Source organism: Chiroxiphia lanceolata, chromosome 2 (assembly GCF_009829145.1).
Source record: "Chiroxiphia lanceolata isolate bChiLan1 chromosome 2, bChiLan1.pri, whole genome shotgun sequence".
Classification (NCBI taxonomy): Eukaryota; Metazoa; Chordata; class Aves; order Passeriformes; family Pipridae; genus Chiroxiphia; species Chiroxiphia lanceolata.
The window spans coordinates 79,846,361-79,868,186 of record NC_045638.1 but is presented as its reverse complement, the minus strand read 5'-3'; the positions used below and the strand labels follow the sequence as shown (position 1 = coordinate 79,868,186).

General features: G+C 36.0%; 1 protein-coding gene across 6 annotated transcripts in view; it reads left to right on the top strand.

Annotated features, from left to right (window-relative positions):
- The window catches only part of CNTN5 (contactin 5), a 614,386-nt gene that overhangs the window by 283,112 nt on the left and 309,448 nt on the right, over window positions 1-21,826 (top strand). For all 6 annotated transcript variants that reach the window (XM_032680305.1, XM_032680306.1, XM_032680307.1 and 3 more), the window contains one exon: window positions 13,261-13,390. In XM_032680305.1, the coding sequence (XP_032536196.1) occupies window positions 13,336-13,390 (55 nt within the window). In that variant the 5' untranslated portion in view covers window positions 13,261-13,335. The remainder of the gene's footprint in view (window positions 1-13,260; window positions 13,391-21,826) is intronic.

Here is a 21,826-nt window from a genome sequence, read left to right as displayed (position 1 = left end):
TGATTTGAACTAATTATCAGGGAGGGAAGAGAAGCACATACAATTCCTACCTCAATTCCACCTTGGTTCCCTTATAACCACTAATCAAGACTGTGCCAAGGGGTTCCTGTCTCTTGGAAGGGAATGGTTGAACTTTTAATAAAAGCAAGCAACATTCCACATATCTTCCAGAAGCACAAAAAAAAAAACCATCATAAGTAAGTGCAGTGCAGTAAGCCTGATACTTCACTCCCCGTCACACAAATGATTGAAACTCTGTCCCAATGGAGCCTTCTCTGGATAATTAATAGGATTTACCAGCACTTGTCCAGCACACACCAGTAACATATGTGATGCACTAGAAGAATTTCAGCACACTAACAGCAAAAGGTGCATAGTTCCTTCACTATATTTCATTGCATTTTGCTGAATTGGTGTTCTTAGTTTGTGCTTTATAGACAATATGAATTTGCCCAAGTAAAGCGTCTTCTGCAGCAAGGAAAGTGCCATACTGGAAACTTTAAGCAGTGCATAACTTGTGTTCTTGTTTGTAAATTTTAAATTCTTTGCCTTCATGAATGGCAATAGAGAAAAGAAATAAAAAAGAAATTTTCCTCTGTCAGTGAACACAACCTACAACCAATTGGAACTCACTAACTAAAGAAAAGGGACAAGTTTTTTTGCAAGACAAGTTCTGATAGAATGAAAAAAAAGTCAAGGAGATCAATGAAAAATAAGTGCTGTCCACACAGTCAATGCCATTACTCTCTGGAAACCAGCAAGAGACTTTTAGTAAAGAAGGATGTTCTCTCCCCAGAAAAACATTTAAGAAATCATTTCAGAAACTGTAAGAAATTATTTCAAAAACTATTTCAGAAATATAACCAAACAAATGAAGAAAAAGTCAGGAGATATTCTTCTGCTTCTCCTGAGAGAACTGTGGCCACTTTGTGATATAATTAGGGAAATAGTGGCACTCCCTAGGGAGTACTAAAGCAGTTGATCTTCATAATTGTAAATCCCAATTTAAGATACCAACAACACAAAAATAATACTAAAACACTTCATCCACTTGACAAAGAATGTAGAAATGGTAATAAAAAAAATGGGAAATAACCTGATCGTTGCCGACTTTCATGCAGATCAGATGGCTACAGTTTATGCAAAATTAACATTATACTGATTGTGTTGTGTGGGCTGGATAATTACCTAGAAATATGCTCCTATTTGGTCCAGATTATATTTGTGTACAAATATTAAATAGCACAGAGATCTTATGTTCGTTAATGTAGCACTCTATGGCTGCAGCCTCTGGGCCTGATTCTGAGCCACTATATGTTTCACAGCTTAACTCATGGCTTTTGTATCATGAAAGCTTACAGGGGCAAGGAACCGTGGTAAGTTTTATTTTATTTTATTTTTTGACATGTAATGGTAACCTCCAAGGTGATGGTTAGCCCAGAATCCTGGCAAAATTCCATTTACATGTGCACCAAACCAGCCTCTGCACTTTCTTGTTATGACATTTTTAATTTTTGAGCCTAAAACTGTCTACTCTGCTACTTCTTCAAAACACTACATTTCAATACTCTAAAATGCATTAAAGGAAGGGCTGCTAACTTACACAGAAATCTCTGCAAGAAATTAATCTTACATAAATAAAGGGCTTGCAACCACTATTAGCATACTTTCTTGTGCAATGTAACATTATCTTCCAAAGAATAAATGAATTAGAAAGAGTCAGCACCACCACCAACTAAATGTTGTGCTAAGAATTGTTCTAATTAGTTCTAAACTCAGAAATGACAGGGTGTCTGGATAGCATGTATGGGAAGATTTTACAGATAATTTATTAGAATCTATAAAGAAACCTGAAATGTTCTGGTTGTGAGCTACTGTGATTCTAAACCTTTACTGGAATTTTCCTATAAAGATCAGGAAAATAATCCCCACAGAATATAATGAAGGCAATACTAATATGGAGAGGACTGTTTAAAAAAGCCAGACAGAATGTCTGCCCTCATGCTTTATCACTAATACTGCAGAAGGTTTTACATTATGGTATCCTGGGCTTCAAATTAAATGTCAAATTCAATTTGCCACTGAAAACATGAAGTGTGTGACTGCCCTTAGAAGGGTAACCTGACAGCACAATTTCATAATTGGTGTCTGCCCTAATGCTGAGTTAAAATACAAGAAGAGATGTTATTTGACTGCAGTCATATCTTACTCTTTAAAAATAAACAATCTGCCTCTAGATAGGCTAACATACATTTGGTTGAAATTGGAGCCCTTAGTAAAGTTCACTGGCTTTATTTAAAATCTGTGGGAAAATAATTTTGAATATCATATCATAACAAATAGAAACCTCCCTGATGGGATCATGCCAGCAGTTACCGCTTTATGACTCTGACATTTAGCTCGTAATAAAATGAGATTTGTGAAAGAAAATGAAGAGGTGCTTATTCCACTTAGAGTCCTTTATTTTTTTTCTTTCTATTCAGACAAGTTTGTGTTTTAAGAATGAGATTTCTAATCCACTTTAATATCCTATCATTATATCTTAGTGAACTATCTGCCATATAAGTAATAATAATGAGGTATGTTTAAATATAAAAATGCACCCTTAAGCATCTAGACACTTTTAGTACTGGTTGTAATTAGAGACTTAAGAAACATGTGCAATTAAATATGCTCATAAAAAAAACAGATACATCTCTGTAGCACCAGTCAATTTGTTGCGTCATTAATATTCTTCAGTATGGCAGTTAAAAAATGCACTGCAGTGTTTCAAGTAGAAAATAGCTAAGAACAAAATTATTAACATTTAAACCACCACAACTGTTTCAGAACAACAACTGTTTTAAGTATCTTCTCCAAACTAATATTGTTTTTACAGAAGCATTTTCAAATTGTACATCTTTATCTATCGCTCTAAGTTCCAAAGATAATGTCTTTTTACTATATATTAAATAAACTCTTTGTTGTCCTGAGATGTGGCAACTATTAATTGTAATGAGATAGTCTTTTGAAACCATTTAAATAAAACAAATAGTATTTTATTTCTTTTTTTTTTGATTCATCTGAATAGTTTGATATTGAATTTAACTATGGAGTTTTTAAAATATATTCAGTGTTAAGACTTGTTTCCAAAAGTGTCTAAAGTGACTTTTGCCTCTTAAGCCTAGGAAATGCTTAGCCTGTCTTGAATTAAAGATGTAATCCTTTTGACTTGTTTCATTTTTGCAGAGTATTCTCTCATTTGAACACATGAGCAATAAAACCTTTGTGCTTGTGCAAATTCTAGTAAAATCTAAATGTACCCTTCTTGAAGGGTCTGGATACAGAGGTCACCTCAACTTGGAGGACACGTACTTTATCGTTTCTCAAAAAACAGTACAAAAATTACAGAAGGACAGCTCATATTTGAAAATCAGAAAAGTGTTTTTTTTCTCAGAACAGGATGTTGAGGGAAGTGGTCAGATACTCAGTCACCATCCCCAGTGGTATTTAGAAGACATGTACATTTGGTCTTTAGGGGTAGGGACTTGGCAGTGTTAGATTTGTGGTTGGACTCAATGACCTTAAAGGATTTTTCATGGAATCACAGAATCATAGAAAGTTTTGGGCTGGAAGGGACCTTAAAGATCATTTAGTTCCAACCCCCCTACTGTGAGCGGAGACACATTTCACTAGGTGGCATTTCTCAGAGGCCCAACCAACCTGGTCTTGAGCACTTCAAGGAATGGGGCATCCACAACTTCTCTGGGAAACAAAATGTTTTCCAACCTTAACGCTTCTGTGATTCTAGGATTCTATGATTAGATGGAATTTTTAGCTAAAAATTGTGTATTTCTTTCATTATTTATCATGTTAAAATAAAATATTTGACTAAAACTAGTCTTATTACCTAAACCCGGGGGCTGAACTAATGTGAAATTTGCCACAATGACTAATGCAGGACTTGCAAATTAGATGTCAAGACAAGTTTTTTTATGGAACTGTCATTTTTCAAATTTGTGGATTGGCGCTGAGGTAGACTTGTACCACATATGCACCAACGGATTGTTCATGTATGATCTTTTAGCACACTAACCTCTCTTTTTGTCTCCCATCCGCTCTACACATGAAACAACCTCTTCCACTCACTGCATGTAGCCTACATCCTTTTTGGATGAACATCCTTCTGACAGGCTGGCAGCATCATATAAGGCCCATAGGCAGGAGGTAAGCAGGGTATTGAAGGATCTTCCTTTTCTTTAACACACTTTTGGGAGCCTACCCTGCACCTGCCTTGTATAGTGAATAGGATCTCACATCTTAGGCATAGAAAATTTATGGATCCTTTTCAAGTGTAGTATTGAACACCCTAGTGCACAATATACCCTGTTATGCCAGAGCTGATTTGTTTGGAAGTGAGCACAGAATTTAAAGGTCCACAGAGAGATTGTGGCCACTACTTTAGCGCAGTACACACAGTCTGCAGGGAGATGAGTGGAGATGCTGGTGTATGTTATTAAAAGGCATAATATCATTAGTCTGGTGGTTACATTAAGTGAAAGATTTAAGCTATGACTATTTATATTGGCTGATATAATACCAGATGCAAGTGGCAGTCAAGGATACTTATTTAACTGCAGTCATCTTCCCTCTTGGCAGTAGTTGGCTGCTGCAAAAGAGAGGTCAAGATGAGCTACTTCTCTTAACCATTAGAGGTAGCTCTACCAAGTACAACTGAGACAAAATAACAGTGGTACCTTGCAGTTCTTATCATTGTTCTTAAACCGCCTCCTTGGCAGAGAAAAGGCCATTTCCAGATGTGATTACACTGGCACATCTTACTATCGCCCAGAGGAATTTAGAAATAAACAGGCAGGCCTGAAAAGAGTAGCATGAGAATATGCCTTTTTCCCTGCAATTTTTTTGTTGCAAATAAATCAAGTCTAATACAAACAATGCAGGTTGAGGACAGGTCACGAGCATGACCCACAATTCTACAGTCGTTTCTCCCTGAATGTCTCAAGTTATCTGAGGGTATCTGTAGGACTTATTATTAAGTACTTGATTATATTTCCCGAATAATTAAAGCAAAATACTGAGAAATGTCCATCATAGATGAAGGCGGATTTTATTGCAATATCACTGAGCTTAGGAGTTAAATGACCAGTTTAATTTTTCACAGCTTGTCGAAACTTTCATGTACACTTGAAAAAACAAGTGAGAACTGCTATCACTCAGCTTAAGCTATCTGAAATTTAATTGAATAATTTAGAATAGCTGTCTAGGCTTCTGCTGCAATTGGATTTCCATCACAGTTAGCAAAAAGAATAAGGTTGTTCATCTCACTCCAAAACAGTTGTCAAAAATGTTTTGAATTAATTTTCCTTACGGTTTTCTATTCCTCTTCATTTACTAACAAGAGAGCTTATATAACTAATTTCCAAAGTGTCCAATTATACATAATTTTCCTCTTTATCCTTTTTTTCCTATTACATGTGAATAATATTGACAGAACTAAAAAAAAAAATTGAAGTGAGTGTAATGGCAGCTTGTGGGACTTTAAGGAATGACTGTTCATAAAGGTCATACAAGAAACCAAACAGCTTAACTATGGTACTTGTGAGAAAGTCTATGTTATCCCCAGTCCAGGCTTTAAGAAATTGGAAAATCACACTGCTGAGGTGAATCTGTGTTTCAGCACATATTCACATACCTAAGTGAGAGAGTAAAGCTTTTTATACTGCTTTATCCCCAGCAGCTGCTTCTTCTCTGAAATGTGAGCTGAATTTTAGAAACTGTCAGTCTGATTGGCAAATAGATGGGGGAAAAAAACAACAGAATTAATTCCACTGCTTTCCTTCTCAAAAGGCCTCATCCAACAGATATTTGTTCACCAGAGAACATGACCACACCTAGTAGTGGGAGCAGCAGTGAAGCTGCCTCAGTGCCTGCAAATAGTACCAGTACCTCAAGGTATATCCCAAATCACTTGATTGCCTAAGCAGTACTCTAGGGTTTTTGTGCTTTATTCAAGTGAATTTTGTCAAATAGCAGCACCACACTATTGAAGGTTTAGTGTCTGATTTACAATAAAAACGCCTAACAGGATCTAGCACCTATAGCGGGTAACATTGAATGATCCCTGAAATAATTTAGCATAAAACAAACCTTCTTGGTCAAGTGATTTTTAAATCTCCACTATACTTGTTCATTCGGTTAAAAGAGGTAATATGAAAAAGCAGTCAATTTTCTGAAATGTTGAAAAGAGAGACATTCTGCAGCTTGCATCCAAACCCTCTATTTTGAATATGTATTTGCAAATATATTCAAGCACTATTGAAAATAATCAATATTTAATACAATATAAATATAATATTATCTTATTTTATGGGTGCTGTACACAGTTTTCCAAACAGCTTTAATTCATCTAAATAATTCAGAATCTCTTGGACTCATAGGCATTTCGAAACACTTACTAAGTGTTTGCAACCAAATGTTTTTCTTTGTTTTTCAGAGCAGTAGTTCATTCACCAGTATAGAAATTGTGATTGACCATTATTTCAGAATTAGTCAATTTGACTGTTTTGTAGAGTAGCATTTATGTTTCTTCCTAGAACTAGACTGGTGTCTTTGAAAGCTTTATGAGTGTCACAAATTAAAAAAACCCAACAAAACAAAACACAACAACAACAAAAAACAAACAAAAAAAAATCCAAACAAACCACAAACAACCTTTTAAATATTAACTTAGATATTGTAAGTCTTGGTTGCTTGCCAGGAGGAGTCTGACAAGCAAAGGTTCCACTGCAGAATATTGAAATTGTTAGTAAATTAAGTGTTCATAAAACAATTCAGAAATTGTTTTATTGAACTGCTAAAACTTCTCCTTTATTAAATTTTCTTTACAATATTTTAGACAATTATTAAAACTTGAAAATAAATTATTTTTCCTTGGGGTGATAATAAATCCTACAAGACGCCTTGCTGTTTACATTGACTTAATATAATTTCACTTTCGTTTGTCCTATAATAAATTCCACTGACACTTCATTGTAAAAGTGTCTATGATATGACTTTTATCAAATATTAACTTAATTTTTTTATTAAATATAAGCCGTTTTGTAAATAGTATTGTCAAAAAGACTGTGGACTGAGCAAATTAATTCCTTATTGAAAGCAAGCAGGGACATGAACTCAATCAAGGTTATTTATATTCTCTATAACCAGTGTCTGTAATAATCATGGCCTAATAGTTAACTTTATATGTAAATATATCATCAGGGAGCTCTCAACAGACAAGCTCTTTTTAAAAATTTCCAGCCAAGCTGCTTCCTCTATTCATGATGAACTTTGAAATATCTGAGCTTCTGATTTTCTAAAGCCTCTAATTCTCCATGGACTGAGCATTACCATGTCTGATACTCATAGGAGCAGGGAAGACAGGCTGAATTGCTGTCTGTGGCAATTCCATTCACATCTTCCAAGCCCTGATTGAAGTAAAGGCTGTGCAGGGAGGGACAGAGACTTCGGTGTTGATTAGAAGGCTTTATTTCAGTACTTTAAACTGGAGTTTCAGTTAGATGTCTGTCTTTTTCCAAGAGTATAACAAATCTTTTATAGAAAACTGAGTCCGTGATACTTAGCTTGTTGCAATTATTGATTTCATGGGTTTACCACCTTAAGTAAGGAATATTATTAGCAGTTTCACTGCACCTTAGGCCAATGTCCTCCCCTTACTGAAGGTAAAGAAAAGTATTTCCTAGAATACTATCTAAAATCATAAAAGTGTATTTGTTCTTCATATGATATGCTATTCTTTTTCTTTCCATTTGGATGTATGGGTGGCAATAGCTCAATTTCTAACTCTCTTCAGTTCCTGCTTTTTCAGGTCCATGTAAACCTTATCACTGTTTTTATTCCTTCATTACCTGTGACCATGCTCCTTTCCTGAAGAGAAAGGGAAAATGAAATAATTTGATATTTTCTCTAATATATTGATATAGGAAAAAGAAATATTATAGAGAAAACTATTTTTTTTTTGGGACAAGTCACACACTTCCCTCTGAGCAGTGTAGTCACTGTAGAGACAAAAACTTGTGTTACATTGCTTTGACAGAGGATGTGGATTTGAGCAAGCAATCTTTTCATGTTGGTACAGATAAGCAGATAAATATGCATATGGTGGAAAAGGGAAATGAGGTAGTGGTAATGGAAGAAAGCACTTTGTTATCAATATTTCGGTATCTATGCTAAAGGCTTCACTTCATAAGTTTTTAAATTAAAACAAATCAAAAATCTTTTCAGTTACATTTAAATTTATTATAAGTGCCAGAAAACAAACACTAATGATAGTAGATGCTATTATTATGCTTAGAAAGACCATAGTTTTACTAAATCTAGTTCAAGCCTCTAGCGCATTAATTTTGGCCACATTCATTAGTACTCGTACTCTCAGTATTCATAAATTCTACTAGGAATCAGAACCATGAGAAAGTAGCCACCCTGTCACTACTAACCAAAGCAATTCATTAAAACATATTGAATGGTGAGTGCTTTAATAAGTTTTCTACAATTAACACGCAGAATTAAAACAAACTGCAAAATTAATTTGGCAGAAATTCTTGGGAAAACAAAGGACCCTGGGTAGTACCATTCCGAAATTGAAAATCTCACCTTCTAATTATTTGTGCCGAAAAAGAAGTTAGATAAATTACTTGCTGCACATTATACACATTGAATGTATTTTAGATCACTGTTTTTCACAAATTGTCATGAGAGAAAATTCATCTCTTCAATATTATGAAAAAAAAAAGTTTACAGAAACTGCATGTATTATAGAGAAACCAGAATAAGGACAGGACAGGAAAAAAAATCAATAAATGGTAGACATTCCACCCTTAATTTAAAAACTAGACTGTAGAACTTTGTCAATCATGCTATTATATAAAAGAATACAGGATATTCTAGACAACTTAATTTTTTTCTTGCACTGAATTATCAATAAAGCCAAGAAAGTGTTCCAAAGAAACCAGTTGGATTCTTATGAGATCCAAATTTATATTTGGGGGGAAAATAAAGACTGTTCAGTTGAAATGATTTTTAAGTCCTTTTGAGCAGCATCTTCAGATGTATTCTTTTGCATTAGTAAGTGAGTGTATATTCTGTTTTGCATTCTTAAGATTCCTCATTCTGGGACAGTCAGAGGTGAGGAAAAAAAAAACGAAACAGAAAATTAATAAGATTTTCCAACCAAGAATAACTGAATACTACTGGTGTATATGCCCTTAAACTACTTACAAAATAGGCAAGTTTTAGGTGGGAGATCTTTCTTATAAGATTGAAGAGAATATTCATTAACTTTTTTTACAATAATAATACCCTTTTTTTAATTTTTTTTTAGTAAGAAAGAAGATGCTTCTCTCAATGAGTTTAATACAGCTTTGATCTTTTTGCTACAAGCATAAAGGAATTCTTCAATCACTGAAGTCTATCTAAAAGCAAGAGCCTAATCATCTAAAAGATCAGATGACAAGCACTGATAGTAAAGCTAGGAATACATCCCTTCATTTAACCTAGAGCAGAAATTAGACTATATGCCTATGCTTACTAAATATAACATTTTCATCCTCTTGCCCTTTTATTTTCTTCAAAGCACCTGTGTCATTATTCCACATGCTACATGGTAGCCCATAAATGCAGTATCAATATCTTTATATGAACTGTACTCCTGCATTCTTAGATGTTCAATAACTCTACCACGTTGTTATGCATTCCATTTATCCATGTGACTAGTAAAGTGTTTGCCAAGTACCCTTGAAGAAACAAGAAATATGGAAAAAATAAGTAAAGGTCCAAGATCCCGTGATTATGATTATAATCAAGATTTCTAGGTAGATTTTTTAAAAGCTATGAAGTGACATATTTCCCCTTCCTTGTTTTGCTAATAATTCTTCTACTGAGATAAGCCACCATATTCACGCAATGAATATCCAAATAGGAAGATCAGTGTCCCACATTCATGACATAAATCAGAGCATTTCCCTATCATTGCACTCTGCTTTACATTTTAATATACTTGTGTAACAGGTTTGAAATTTGCATTACATTGATAGGATCAAGTTAGGTAGATCACAGTTAAGGGTTGTCATGTAAAAGCTGTTATAGATATTTAGCTATTGACTCCTTATCTAGCACCACCTGCCATAACTCTGTTGTCTTTAATGAAATGTTCAATAAAAAAATATTTTTTTTCATAGAAAGCCTAAAATCATCATGTTTCAAGAATACAAAGAGAAATATATATACGGGCATCTTTTATTTTGATGTTCCTACTGTTTGACTCCAGTTAGGCTTCATCCTGTTCCTGGTTTACCAATCATAACCTTTAATATTATTTTTTTAATAGTCTAATCCAACAGGCACAATAATACCTAATAATAACAACAACAATAATAATGTCACACTTTAATGCTGGAAAACTTGGTATATTTCCCCCTGTTCATGCAACAGATAAATCACCAAGTTAAAATAATTTCTGTGTCACACCATTATAAAAGTAGCTGAAGAGAAGTGAGGAAAAGAGGAAGAAGAAAGAGTAATAAAGTTGCAGGGAAGGGAAAGGGGGGAAGGAATCTGTGTTTTACTCTCTTTAACAGATAGGGCCATAAGGGAAAAATTTAAATATTAATGAAAATTCTTATTTCCCAGAGGCCTGGCCAGCAAAGAATGCTGAATGAGATAATTCACCAACCAAAGGAACACAGAAACTGAAAAGCATATTATCACTGAAGTGAAAAACAAAGGCAGCAGACATAAATAATTAACTGAGGATGTTTCCTGTGGAGGTTTAGATGAGCTACAGGCACTATGTGGAAAGTCAGTTGACTACCACATTGTTATGTTCTCTTTCAATGTTTCTCATATTAATGTATACACCCAATATTAAGTTTCTGTGTCTGAGTTACCTGAAAGGAAGCACAGCCCTACATGTTTTTTTTTTATCTATGTTGAAAACCATACCTGCTGTGCTCTTTAAATGAAAGCTGACAAGCTACACCTTTAGATTGTTGCGGGAGTAATTACCAGCTACCTAAACAGATGTTGTCATCTTGTTCTCACACTGTGTGTGTCTATATATGAAGAAAAGACTATCAAAACTGGTTACAACTAGAGACGATCAGAAAGTAGTTGAAATGGATTAATCTGGTAGGAACCTACTATTACATTATGACTTTTTTTTTTTCAGCTGTGTTGAGCTTTGTACTCATACTGTGGGGGTTCTAAAATAAAGAATAGGATCCCTGAAACAGCAATTGTGGCATGTAACTAAACTAAACTAATCTGAAAGGATCATATTATCCCCCAAATGGGTCTGATAAGGGATCAAAGCAAATTCTCCTTTATCTCATTGTTCTGTCCCAAGGAATTGCTTTTGTACTTGTGGATCACAGCCTCTACAGATAGAAGATTTCTTGGGCTCCTATGAGAGGATATCAAAAACTTACTGAACAGATATGATTAATTAAGTATAGGAAACTAGCTTTATGTTTGCAACTTGGTGTTTTTCTAGTCAAAGACCAGAAGTACACTCAAGTTCATACATAAACCAGCTAAAACTTGCCATATATTGGACTGATTTTTCAGTTATTTGAATGTAAAAACTCTCAAATTCCATTGTGTTAAAGCTACTGACATTGTTGAAGCGATACCTAAGAAGATGTAATGTGCCAACGTGTATGTACCAGTCACGGGACAGATAGGAAACAAAAATCTGAGGAGTGGTAGAAGGAGATAAGTATGAAAAGTGGTGATTGTTTCAAATGTATTGATAGATTCTTTGCACAATGAGTAAAATTGAAGAAACTGGAATTTATTTCAACCCAATTTGCAAGTAGTAAAAATGCCTGAATTTTCCTTAAAAAATTATTATTTTTGGGGGGGCTTTTTAAAATGCTGTATACCAAATATCAACATATTGCTTTCAGAAGAATCACAGAATAGCAGAATGGTTGAGATTGGAAGGGAAGCCGAGATATCTAGTTCAAAGTTTCTTCCAAAGCAGGTTCACCTGGAACAGGTTGCACAGGACTGTATCTAGGAGGATTTCGAATATCTCCAGAGAAGGAGATTCTACAACCTTTCTGGGCAGCCTGTTCCAGTGCTCTGTCACCTCTCTCACCCTTTTCATAAGAGAGATGCTCCAGTCCCCTAATTATCTTTTCAGCCTTCTGCTGAACCCTCTCCAGTACTTCCTTGTCTGTCTTGGACTGGGGAGCCCAGCATGGGACACAGTACTCCAAATGCAGCCTCATTAGGGCTAAACTTAGGGGCAGGATCACCTCCCTGGACCTGCTGGCAATGTTTTTCCTAATGCAACCCAGGATACCATATACCTTCCTGGCCATAAGGGCACAATACTGACTCATGGACAACTTGTTGTCCACCAGGACTCCCAGGTCCTTCTCTGCAGGAGAAGGACCTTCCCTTCTCCTGCAGGTCAGCCTCCAACCTGTGTGGGGTTATTCTTCCTCAAGTGCAGGACCCTGTATTTGCCTTTGTTGAACTTCAAGTGGTTCTTCTCTGCCCATCTCTGCAATCTATTGAGGTCCTTCTGAAGGGCTGGAAAGACCTCTGGGCTATTGGCCACTCCTCCCAGTTCTGTATCATCAGCAAGCTTGCTGGGGGCACACTCTGTCCCTGCATCCAGGTAACTGATGAGTAAGTTGAACAATACTGGACCCAGCACTGACCCCTAGGGAACACCGCAAGCTACAGACCTCCAGCTAGATTCTGCACTGCTGATTAGAACACCGCCCTTCAGTGAATTCTCAATTCACCTCACTGTCCGCTCATCTAAACCACACTTCCACTTGGGGTTTTTGAAACACTTGATATCAAGCATCAACATATTGCTTTCAGGAAAATAGGAATCCATACCAAGTTATGTACTTTGAATACGTTTGCTGTAAAAAAATATGTGTATTATCTTGTAAGCTTACCTTTTTAGGAATTCAAGGCTTCAATATGGATGTAGCTTTAGGATGATATCCATATAAACATATCTCCAAAGCACTGCCACAGACATTTGAGCTATTAACACAGGTAACTACTGGAAAAAGATCCCTCTGAGTATCTGTCAGGATAACTGTCCCTATCCATAGAGAGATCTTTGGAACTAGAACTTTTAATTGCATTAGGACCAGGTTTGTCTCTTGAATTTTCTGTCGTACTATTGAGAGATATTTTTAATTTTCCTAACAAGGACTTGTCTTTTCCCACTAGGTTAAGCTTTAATGAAGAAACATCAGCATTGCTAACAACTGCACAAAGAGGGACAGAAGACCTTTGTGACCAAGGATGTGGTTGTCATGGAAACTGTTGCTGTTTCTGTCACTCGCTGGCTGTCTTTCAGGTAAATCAAAACAAAACCAAGAAAACTCTGTTTATCATTTCAAGGCTCTTAACCGCAAATAGAAATAGGAAGATGTAAACCCATGCCAGAGAAGATCAACATCATTATGAAAACCATTTGCCTGAGTGTAACAACCCAATCTTAAGGGGAAGGAAGCACTTAAGATTTGAAAATGTTCATTGGTCAAAAGGAACAACAAAAGTTAGAGAGTCTGTAAACAATCAGAGAGCTTTATTAGTAAATTACACAAAATTCCACACTTGGCATGGAAATTGGTATGTTAGTCTCTGACCTACTATATAGGCATATGGCAGTGGGGTTTGGATAAACTGCTAGGGTGAAGGGAAAAGAGAAATGAAAGGGGTTGATTAAAAAGGGAGAGATGAATTAAAGAAAGGAAAAAAGAGAGGGGAAAAAGAGGTCACCAGCTACCACTCCAGCATCAATCCAGCTGATGGGATGCCAATCCTGGTTTCAGTGGCAATCCAGCTGATAAGTGGCAACCCACATGCGTTAGTCCAGCTGATGAGGTGTCCAGGGGGACTGCCTGAGCCTAAAGGGGTACCTTTTTATGAACAGGTTTCTCTGCCCCAGGGACAGGTTTCTTGCTTTCTATGCTAATTAGTTATCATCCACAGTCTGTTCTTCTAGGCCTTTCTGTAAATGAGTTGGAGAACTTTGGGGATTTTTGGTGGTCCCAATCCTACCTAATAGTCCATGCCCACTTCCTCCCAAACATTTCTGTGCTTGCACTGTACTTTATTGTGGTTCTTTCCCACGGAAAAGTGCTGCCCTATCTCCACCTGGCCCCCCTTCTCCAACCAAATCTTGGTCTTTTACATGTTGTTTTAATACCAGTAGTCCTTAGTTATTACCAACAATTCTTGTCAGTTGTTACTAACAGTCCTTGTTTGGCTTCACAGCCATCTAGTTATTGGTGTTTGAGACACGCATTAGCCCCTTGTCTTCTGGGAACTGAAAGCTCAAAAGGATCTTACTTTGGACCGTTTTTTGTAGGGTTGTTAGAGACTTTAGTACACACCAACCCCTCATAATTGAGAGCTCAAGGGGTGTCATTTAATATCACTGTTTATAGGGTTGCAAGACTGTGTGTTTTAGTCATAGTAATTTTCCATCCTGGCCATAATTCAACTCGGTAACTGTCTTTGAAGTTTCAGCAACAGAAATATTATTCCACTTGGGTTGTTATTCATGCAAGAAAAATAAGTTTCCAAAGCTGCTCATTAAAAAACAGGTGCTCATTAGACAACACTAGTTCCTAGGAATAGGCAGTGTTTCTGATAAGAGAAGCTTAGCCCAGGTGCAGTTTGTCAAGGCCAATCAGCATTGGCCTTGACAAACTATGTATTCTACACTCCCTAGGTAATTTCTGATGGACTGTTAATAATGGATCATTTGCAGCAGCTGCCCAGGGCACACCTGACACCTCAGGCTACAAGCTGGGTGTTAAAGAGACCCTGAGAGAGGTGTTTCTTTGTCTTCACACTAATAACTGTGATAACTCCCCTCTGGGGAGGCATTAGCACCTTCACACCTAGTCTGAGGGGTCATCTCTGCTAATGGGCCATACTGGACTGGCATAATAGGCAGCTGCAACACCTAGACCATCAAAGGCTCCAAAAATATTCCATGACTCACAGAGTTAAATCACCCATTGTGAGACTCCCTACCCTGGGGGAGGTACTGGGCATTCCAACCTGAGCACATATAATCTTGGGGGTTTGGGACCACTCATCGGATCCAGAGCAGGACCAGAAACTCCAACAAGACTGTGACTACCATTCTCAACATGACTGTAATTGTTATTTCAACAGGACTGCAACCATCATCTGGACCAACAGGTTTCCTTTCCTTTTACTTTGCACCGAGGGGGACCACGTGGTGGTCAGCACAGGGGTTGACAAACACCGTTTTGTTCTTGTCCCAGGGTGTGGGGTTGTACATTTGTCTTTGTGGGTTAAACCCAGTTTTTCTCTGTACCATTATATTTATTGTAATCTTTTTAGTAAATTGTAACTGACTTGTAATGTCTCTTGAGCTAGATTCATTTCTCCCACTGGTTTACTTTTAAACCAGTACAGTATTATACTGTGAAATTAATGTACCTGAGAGTGCAGTTGGTTTCACATAGTTAATATCTCTTTAACCTCAGCTGCTGTTAAAGAGAATACCAGTTTGCTTCAAATAGATTTACCTAACTGTACAACACAACAATATGCTGCAAAATCTGTGAGACACATTTAACATGCTTGCAATTCTGTATCCTAAAATTACATATACAGGAATGAGGTTCAGCTGTTTGTGAGGGAAATTTTTTAGGTACATACATTAAAATATCATCTTGCAAAGACTTAAAAGCATTAGCGGTGACTAATACAGCATTAAAATGCATAACTACTTTGGAAGTTAAACTGAAAATCAGTATTTATAGAAGTATTTCATTTAAGTAATGTAATATCTTTAAAACTCTTGCCAGTCATTTAGCACCATATTTAAAACCGACTATTCCTCTAGTCTGTAAATTTGTTACTCATATATGACGGTTTCTAAAGCATTCCTCTTTTTATATTTTGTTTTCAATTTGTGATTCTTCAGGATTTTTAAAGGTTTAATCCATATTGCTGCAGCAGATTTAACTTCTGTAAGATATAATTTTTAACCTCAATGCTTTTTTTCACATGTTGTCAAATGTAATGTGATAACAAATTTTTTTCTTATGCATAAAGATAATTTTGTAATTATTTCATTAATAATAATCATCCATTAGTAAATTTAATGCTATAAGAGCTGAAATTAACCAAATATAACAAAACTGGATTCAAAATAATTTTAAATAGGTCGTCAGTGTAACTAGAAATTTACTGTATTCATACCTTTCACATTTGATTGCACCATCTTGCATTTAGAGATGTTTTTATATTACAGCACTGATTAGAAGGTTTGCAACTACTAAGAGTTCTATCCCACAGCTGATGCAATTCAAGGTAGCCTAGTTTGATGCCTGGATGCACTCTTCTTAACAATAGAGCAATAGATATTGATGGTGTTCCAGTAAGATAAAGTTCATTCAATTTCTATTGGTTTAGGCTCTGTTAAAATTCAGTACTTCCTTATCCATTAAATCATCAGATCATGGGATCACTCTTTAGCAGCAGGTAGTGTTTGGAAGAGAGTACTATGGTGTTGTATTGATTTTGCAGTGGTGAGGGAATCATCTAAGAGAAAATAGATGACCTCTCTAGTTTGTGTGATCCCATTTTTATATCATTTTTATCTTAAAACTGACCCTGGTAGTTTGGATCTTGCTTATACATGAATGTATGGAAGTGTGCTTAAGTTATGTGGAAAATATTTGACTGGAGATAAAAATTATTATTTTCTGAATGCAAGACTAGGGACTGAATTATGTCTCTTAAGTTATTTTAGTGTAAGGAAACTGTGGTCTGGGAGTACAGTTCACAGTTATACACTTAAATTCTCAAAAACTTCACATTTATGAAATCTTGATAATTAACAGATGAAAGGTGGATAATATGTTCCTTCTTTTCTTATGATGTTGTACTGCTCTTCAAGCCAAATTTGAATTGAAGAAGAATTAAGCTGTCATTTTAGAACTAGAGACTGGCTCACTTCTGAACTGACAGCTGGAAAAAAAACTTGGGTTTTTTTGGAGGGTTTTGAGTTTTTAGGGGTATTTTTTTTTCTTCTTCTATGAAGCTTTCCTGTAGGAAACCATCAAGCTGTAAGGGAACAGATTACCATGGAGGAACTATTAATCTGAAATTCAGAGTAGCTTCTGATTTAGTTACAATAACACCCAAAATGAGTTCAGAGACACCCATCTTAAATCAAATCCAAGTTCATCAGAATTAAATCTGGGGGTTTATTCCTAGGGTTTTACTGTCCTAGTTCCACTTTACAGTCTGCTTTTATGTGTATAGTAAAGGTTATTTATTTTTGGTTCACACAAGGAACAGCTAAGCAGAGAACTTTTTCTTTGTTTAGACTTGCTAAGGTTTTTATGTACTGATTTCTCAGAGAAGCTTGAATTGAGTATTGCTGAAAGACATTACTTTAAAACAGCACTCCCTAAGCTTAGCATGAGATAAACAGGTATATCTCTTTGGGTTTCAGAAAGAAAAGTATTTTTAAAACAGAATGAAATGACATCAGATTACTCATGGTAAATAAAAAAATTAAGACTGTGGCTTTTATTTGCAGATGCAAGACACTTGAAAAAAGCTAGCTTAAGATTAGGGCTCCTGTAATTCCTTTTAATAACTATTGCTGCCTGTGAAAACATGCTTCAGAATTTAAATATATGCTAAAGATAGTGTAATAGAGTAAATGGTATTTATAGAGTTCTGATTTTGTTTTAATCTAACTCATATTCCACGTGCCTTCTTGTTCCCCTGCCCATTTATCTACTTCTGTACTATTACCTGCTGCATGTTAATCGGGTCAAAGTGAGAGTCATTTTCTCTGTAAAACTTTATAATTCATGGCATTGATAAAATTATGGGTCTAATAAAAGTAGTAAGGCTTTGCAAGGTAGAGGCAGTTCCTCTGAGACCCCAAGGTCACTGTTCATAGCATCAAGTCGGTAAATGTTTGTTCTTAAACCTCATCTCTATGTGTCATTCATTTTTTTCTGCCTAAAATATTCTCACTAGCAAGCAAAACCTCCCTAAAACTAGGCTTTTCTCTGTTTCCCTCAGTAAGGTTCTCAAAGTTAAAACCAGCATGACTTTTTCTGGTTTTTTTAGTTGTTTGATAGAATATGATATGAATGGAGACTTACAAAAAGTACTCTTAAGTAAGAGAGCATATGTGGAACAAACATAAGTGTTCTGTCTAGTTTTGACCTACAGTTGGCAGTGATTTGAGGTTCTTTCTGTCTTTTATCATGTCCATCCCTCTCAATCTGGCTACTTGGAGGCTTTTAGAAATCGTCTCTATCATTTGCACTTACAGGCTTCCAAAATGCATCTCAAACCTGCTCAATATGTGATTTTTGGAGTTACAGCAACCAGTGCCAGTATTAAAATTCATAGCCAAAGGTTCATAAACTCATTAACCAAACCATATAAATATGAATACCACTCTGAGTGCCAAGACTACTTCATGTTTTTATTCTTTCCCTTTTTAGACAGTGGGCTTCCCAATTCAGAGTGGACAGTATATGAAATGTTGTTTCTCTGCCAAATGAACAATGAACACATAAATTACCAGCACTTATCACTGATAAGCCTATACAATTATTCAGCATTCCCCCTACCCCCTAGCCCTGCACTGGCCATGTAACTTTATCACCTTTGATAATTAAGCATAAAAGTTGGGAGACAGAGCTGTAGATAAGTACTAGTGCCTGGGGACTTTCATGCTCTCAGTCTTCCAAGTGAAAATTGAAAACACACTTAAACTTTCTATTACCTATCCTGAAGTACTGCATTTGCAGATGGTGCAAAGCAAGAAAACAAGTAGCTACAGTGCTGAAATCCAAGGTAGATTGCTGTCCAGAGCCTCACTGCTGGATCCGATGCTTAGTTGAATCAGGGAAAAAACCATTCATCTGCTGAATTATGTATTTGCTATAACTGTTAATCCAGAAGAAAAATGGAAAGGTAAAAATTATTTACTGTTCCAAGAATCCTGAAACATGTTTGATGTTAAGTATTAAGGATGGGAAAAGTTGTAGGCATGAAAAGAGGCATTTTGAATATGGAGGTAAGAAAGAATGCTTGTTCGCATGTCTGTGGGGGTTTTTTTCCCCTATGTTTAAGAATTTCTGGAATTAGTTATTTAGATTTTTATACCTTGATGGGGTTATTTAATTATATTCTTACATGCTGAGAGGTGGTACTTCAACTTGCAGAATACCAAATGTTAGGCAACCACAAGATGTCTTTCTTTTAGCAGGTAAGGAATTGCTGTGCTAGGTCTTTTCAGGGCTAAGATAATAGAAAATGTGAGCAATATTTAGAATCAGAACAACAACATTGTCGTGTATACAAGAATTAAAATAATGTTTGATATTTCATGAAATAACTGTTGTAACATTTCCACTTGTATCAGTGACATACTGCAACATATTTTGATTTCCTATCTAGAATACTTTCTCAGTTAAATACACTTAGATTTGGTCATCAAAAAGTTCCTACTTCCTAACAAGTTCTTATGAGTCTTAAATCTAGCAAACTGGTACTTAGATTATTTCCAATTTGGAACTGGAATGACAAACCAGTTTTTCTTCAGAAAAAAATTGTGATGCCCGCTGAAAGATAGATGCCAGTCATTCTATTGTCACCACAAATCTAGAGAACCTTTAACCTGCACATCTGTCCTCATTTTTGTGTTCTACCTTTTTTGGTGGATAAGTCTTAACACGACAAACTGTTTAGAGTCATCCTATTGCAGCCTGATGCTTTTAAAATATCTTCTATTTCATGAGATATGATACTAAATCATGTGTGTTTTACTCATAAAATTATAAAAAAATATGATGAAACAATGTTTTTTGGTTAACATAATGATTTTACAACTCTGTCTGGGACTTTACACAGAAATATCTACTGATTTCAAAATTACACAGTAAGATAATGCCTCTACTACTTCTCTTCATATTTTTTTGAATCATATGGAAAATGACATGCGATTGGGATTCAGTCCCAGCATTATACTCCTGGAGTCTCATCTTGACCTGAAGTCAAAATGTCAATCAGTATTACCGCTTTATGATGGTTTTGATTAAAGCTTTTGGTCACTCCTCTTGATCTTGGTTAAAATATTAAAGACTAAATCTCTTTTAACTTCAAAACTCCCACATTTGAGTCTAAGGATGCTCTATGTCTATAGCGCTGATGTAATACTTAGCATTTATATTAGAGTACTATAAGGAATAAGTAATTCCCTTTTACTTGAGGTTTTTTCTGATTTTTTAGACCTTAGAGATTTCTGGCTACCTGTTTACTTTTATGGGCTACTAGAAAGATAATGGGCTAGTAGTAAAACTATTTTAATAAAGCTACGAAAGCATATCTTAAAAGTCCTGCTAGTAGGGAGAAATCTGCTGTTAATCAGTCACAAAGAGCTGGACAAAACAGCAACCATGCAGGTCCAGGTTCATCTTATTTAACTTATATGTTTAAACTGAAATATCACAGTTAGGAAATAATTAGTTTTCTTCCTATATAGTCAATAGACAGAGATAGGCACTTGCAAAAGGCAGTTAAACCCATCTCCATCTGCATTACTCTCTGGAATTCTGCACTAAAACACATTAACTTCTAGCATTAAGGATATGACCTCTTTCAAGTTTTTTTGTGATTAGGGAACACAGAGAGAAAGCATGTTTCTGAACAGATGTTCATAAAAATGGCAGATGCGAAAGAAAAATCTTTCATCCTAAAGTGATGTTTACACTATCCTAAAAAACTGTCCCAAAATAGCAATGAAAGATTTGACTGAGGAGAAGTTAACATTTCTGTGTGTTGGGTCAGTGAAAAGTGCCCAGACTGTGGATAGACATGAATGCTAATTCATCAGGTCATTTCCTCATCCTGGCTATGGGAAAGCTCAGCATGGTCAGGCACATTAGGGAAAAAGCTCCCAGCACAGGGTGACAGGAAGAGAACCCTGACCCCAAGCAGCTTCCTGGCTTCAGGTGTCTTTAGCAATAACAGCAGGTGGTGTACTGTGTTATTTGTTAGTGAGCATGTTTAGGAACTTCGTCTTTACACTCAGCACCTCCAGTTACGTCCTATATGTGACCAGGCAGTACATCTCTCACGTTACTAAAAGAGGCTTGCACAGTTAATATTTAATAGAGCACTTTGTTTACTAGAACAATCACCCTGTTCTGTTTGATAAATGTTGCTTTTCTTTTTTTACTCCAAAGTAATGTTAACATCTGTAGCCACTGTAAACAAGGTCATAGAGTCTATATAGAAACTAACTTAGCATAATCATTAGAACGAACAATCAAACCTGTCTCTCAGCTACATATTAAATGTTTACCTTCAGCCAAAAGTTCAACTGAATGGGACTGTGGAGAACAGCCTTTCAGCCCTGTGCAGCACATGAAAAAATGTCATCTGCCTGCTAAATGTAGCACTCTGGATCCGCTGGTTTCAATCATAAAGGTTGTTTCCTATTGCCAGCCAACAAGATATTGAAAGTAGTCCTTACTACTTTTCCCCAATATTCCATGTCATACTTTTCCAACTACTGCAGTGGGTGACACTTCACCTCAAGTCCTCATGCCTAGGAACTTCTGCTGCTTTCATTCATATTACTGGGAATTCACCAGTTGTAGTACACATTGCAACAGTGACAAGGTTTTTGTAGGACTATTTGTAATAGGTTTGCTAGCAAAAGTAATTAATTGTATGAAATGATTATCATTTTCCTTAAGTG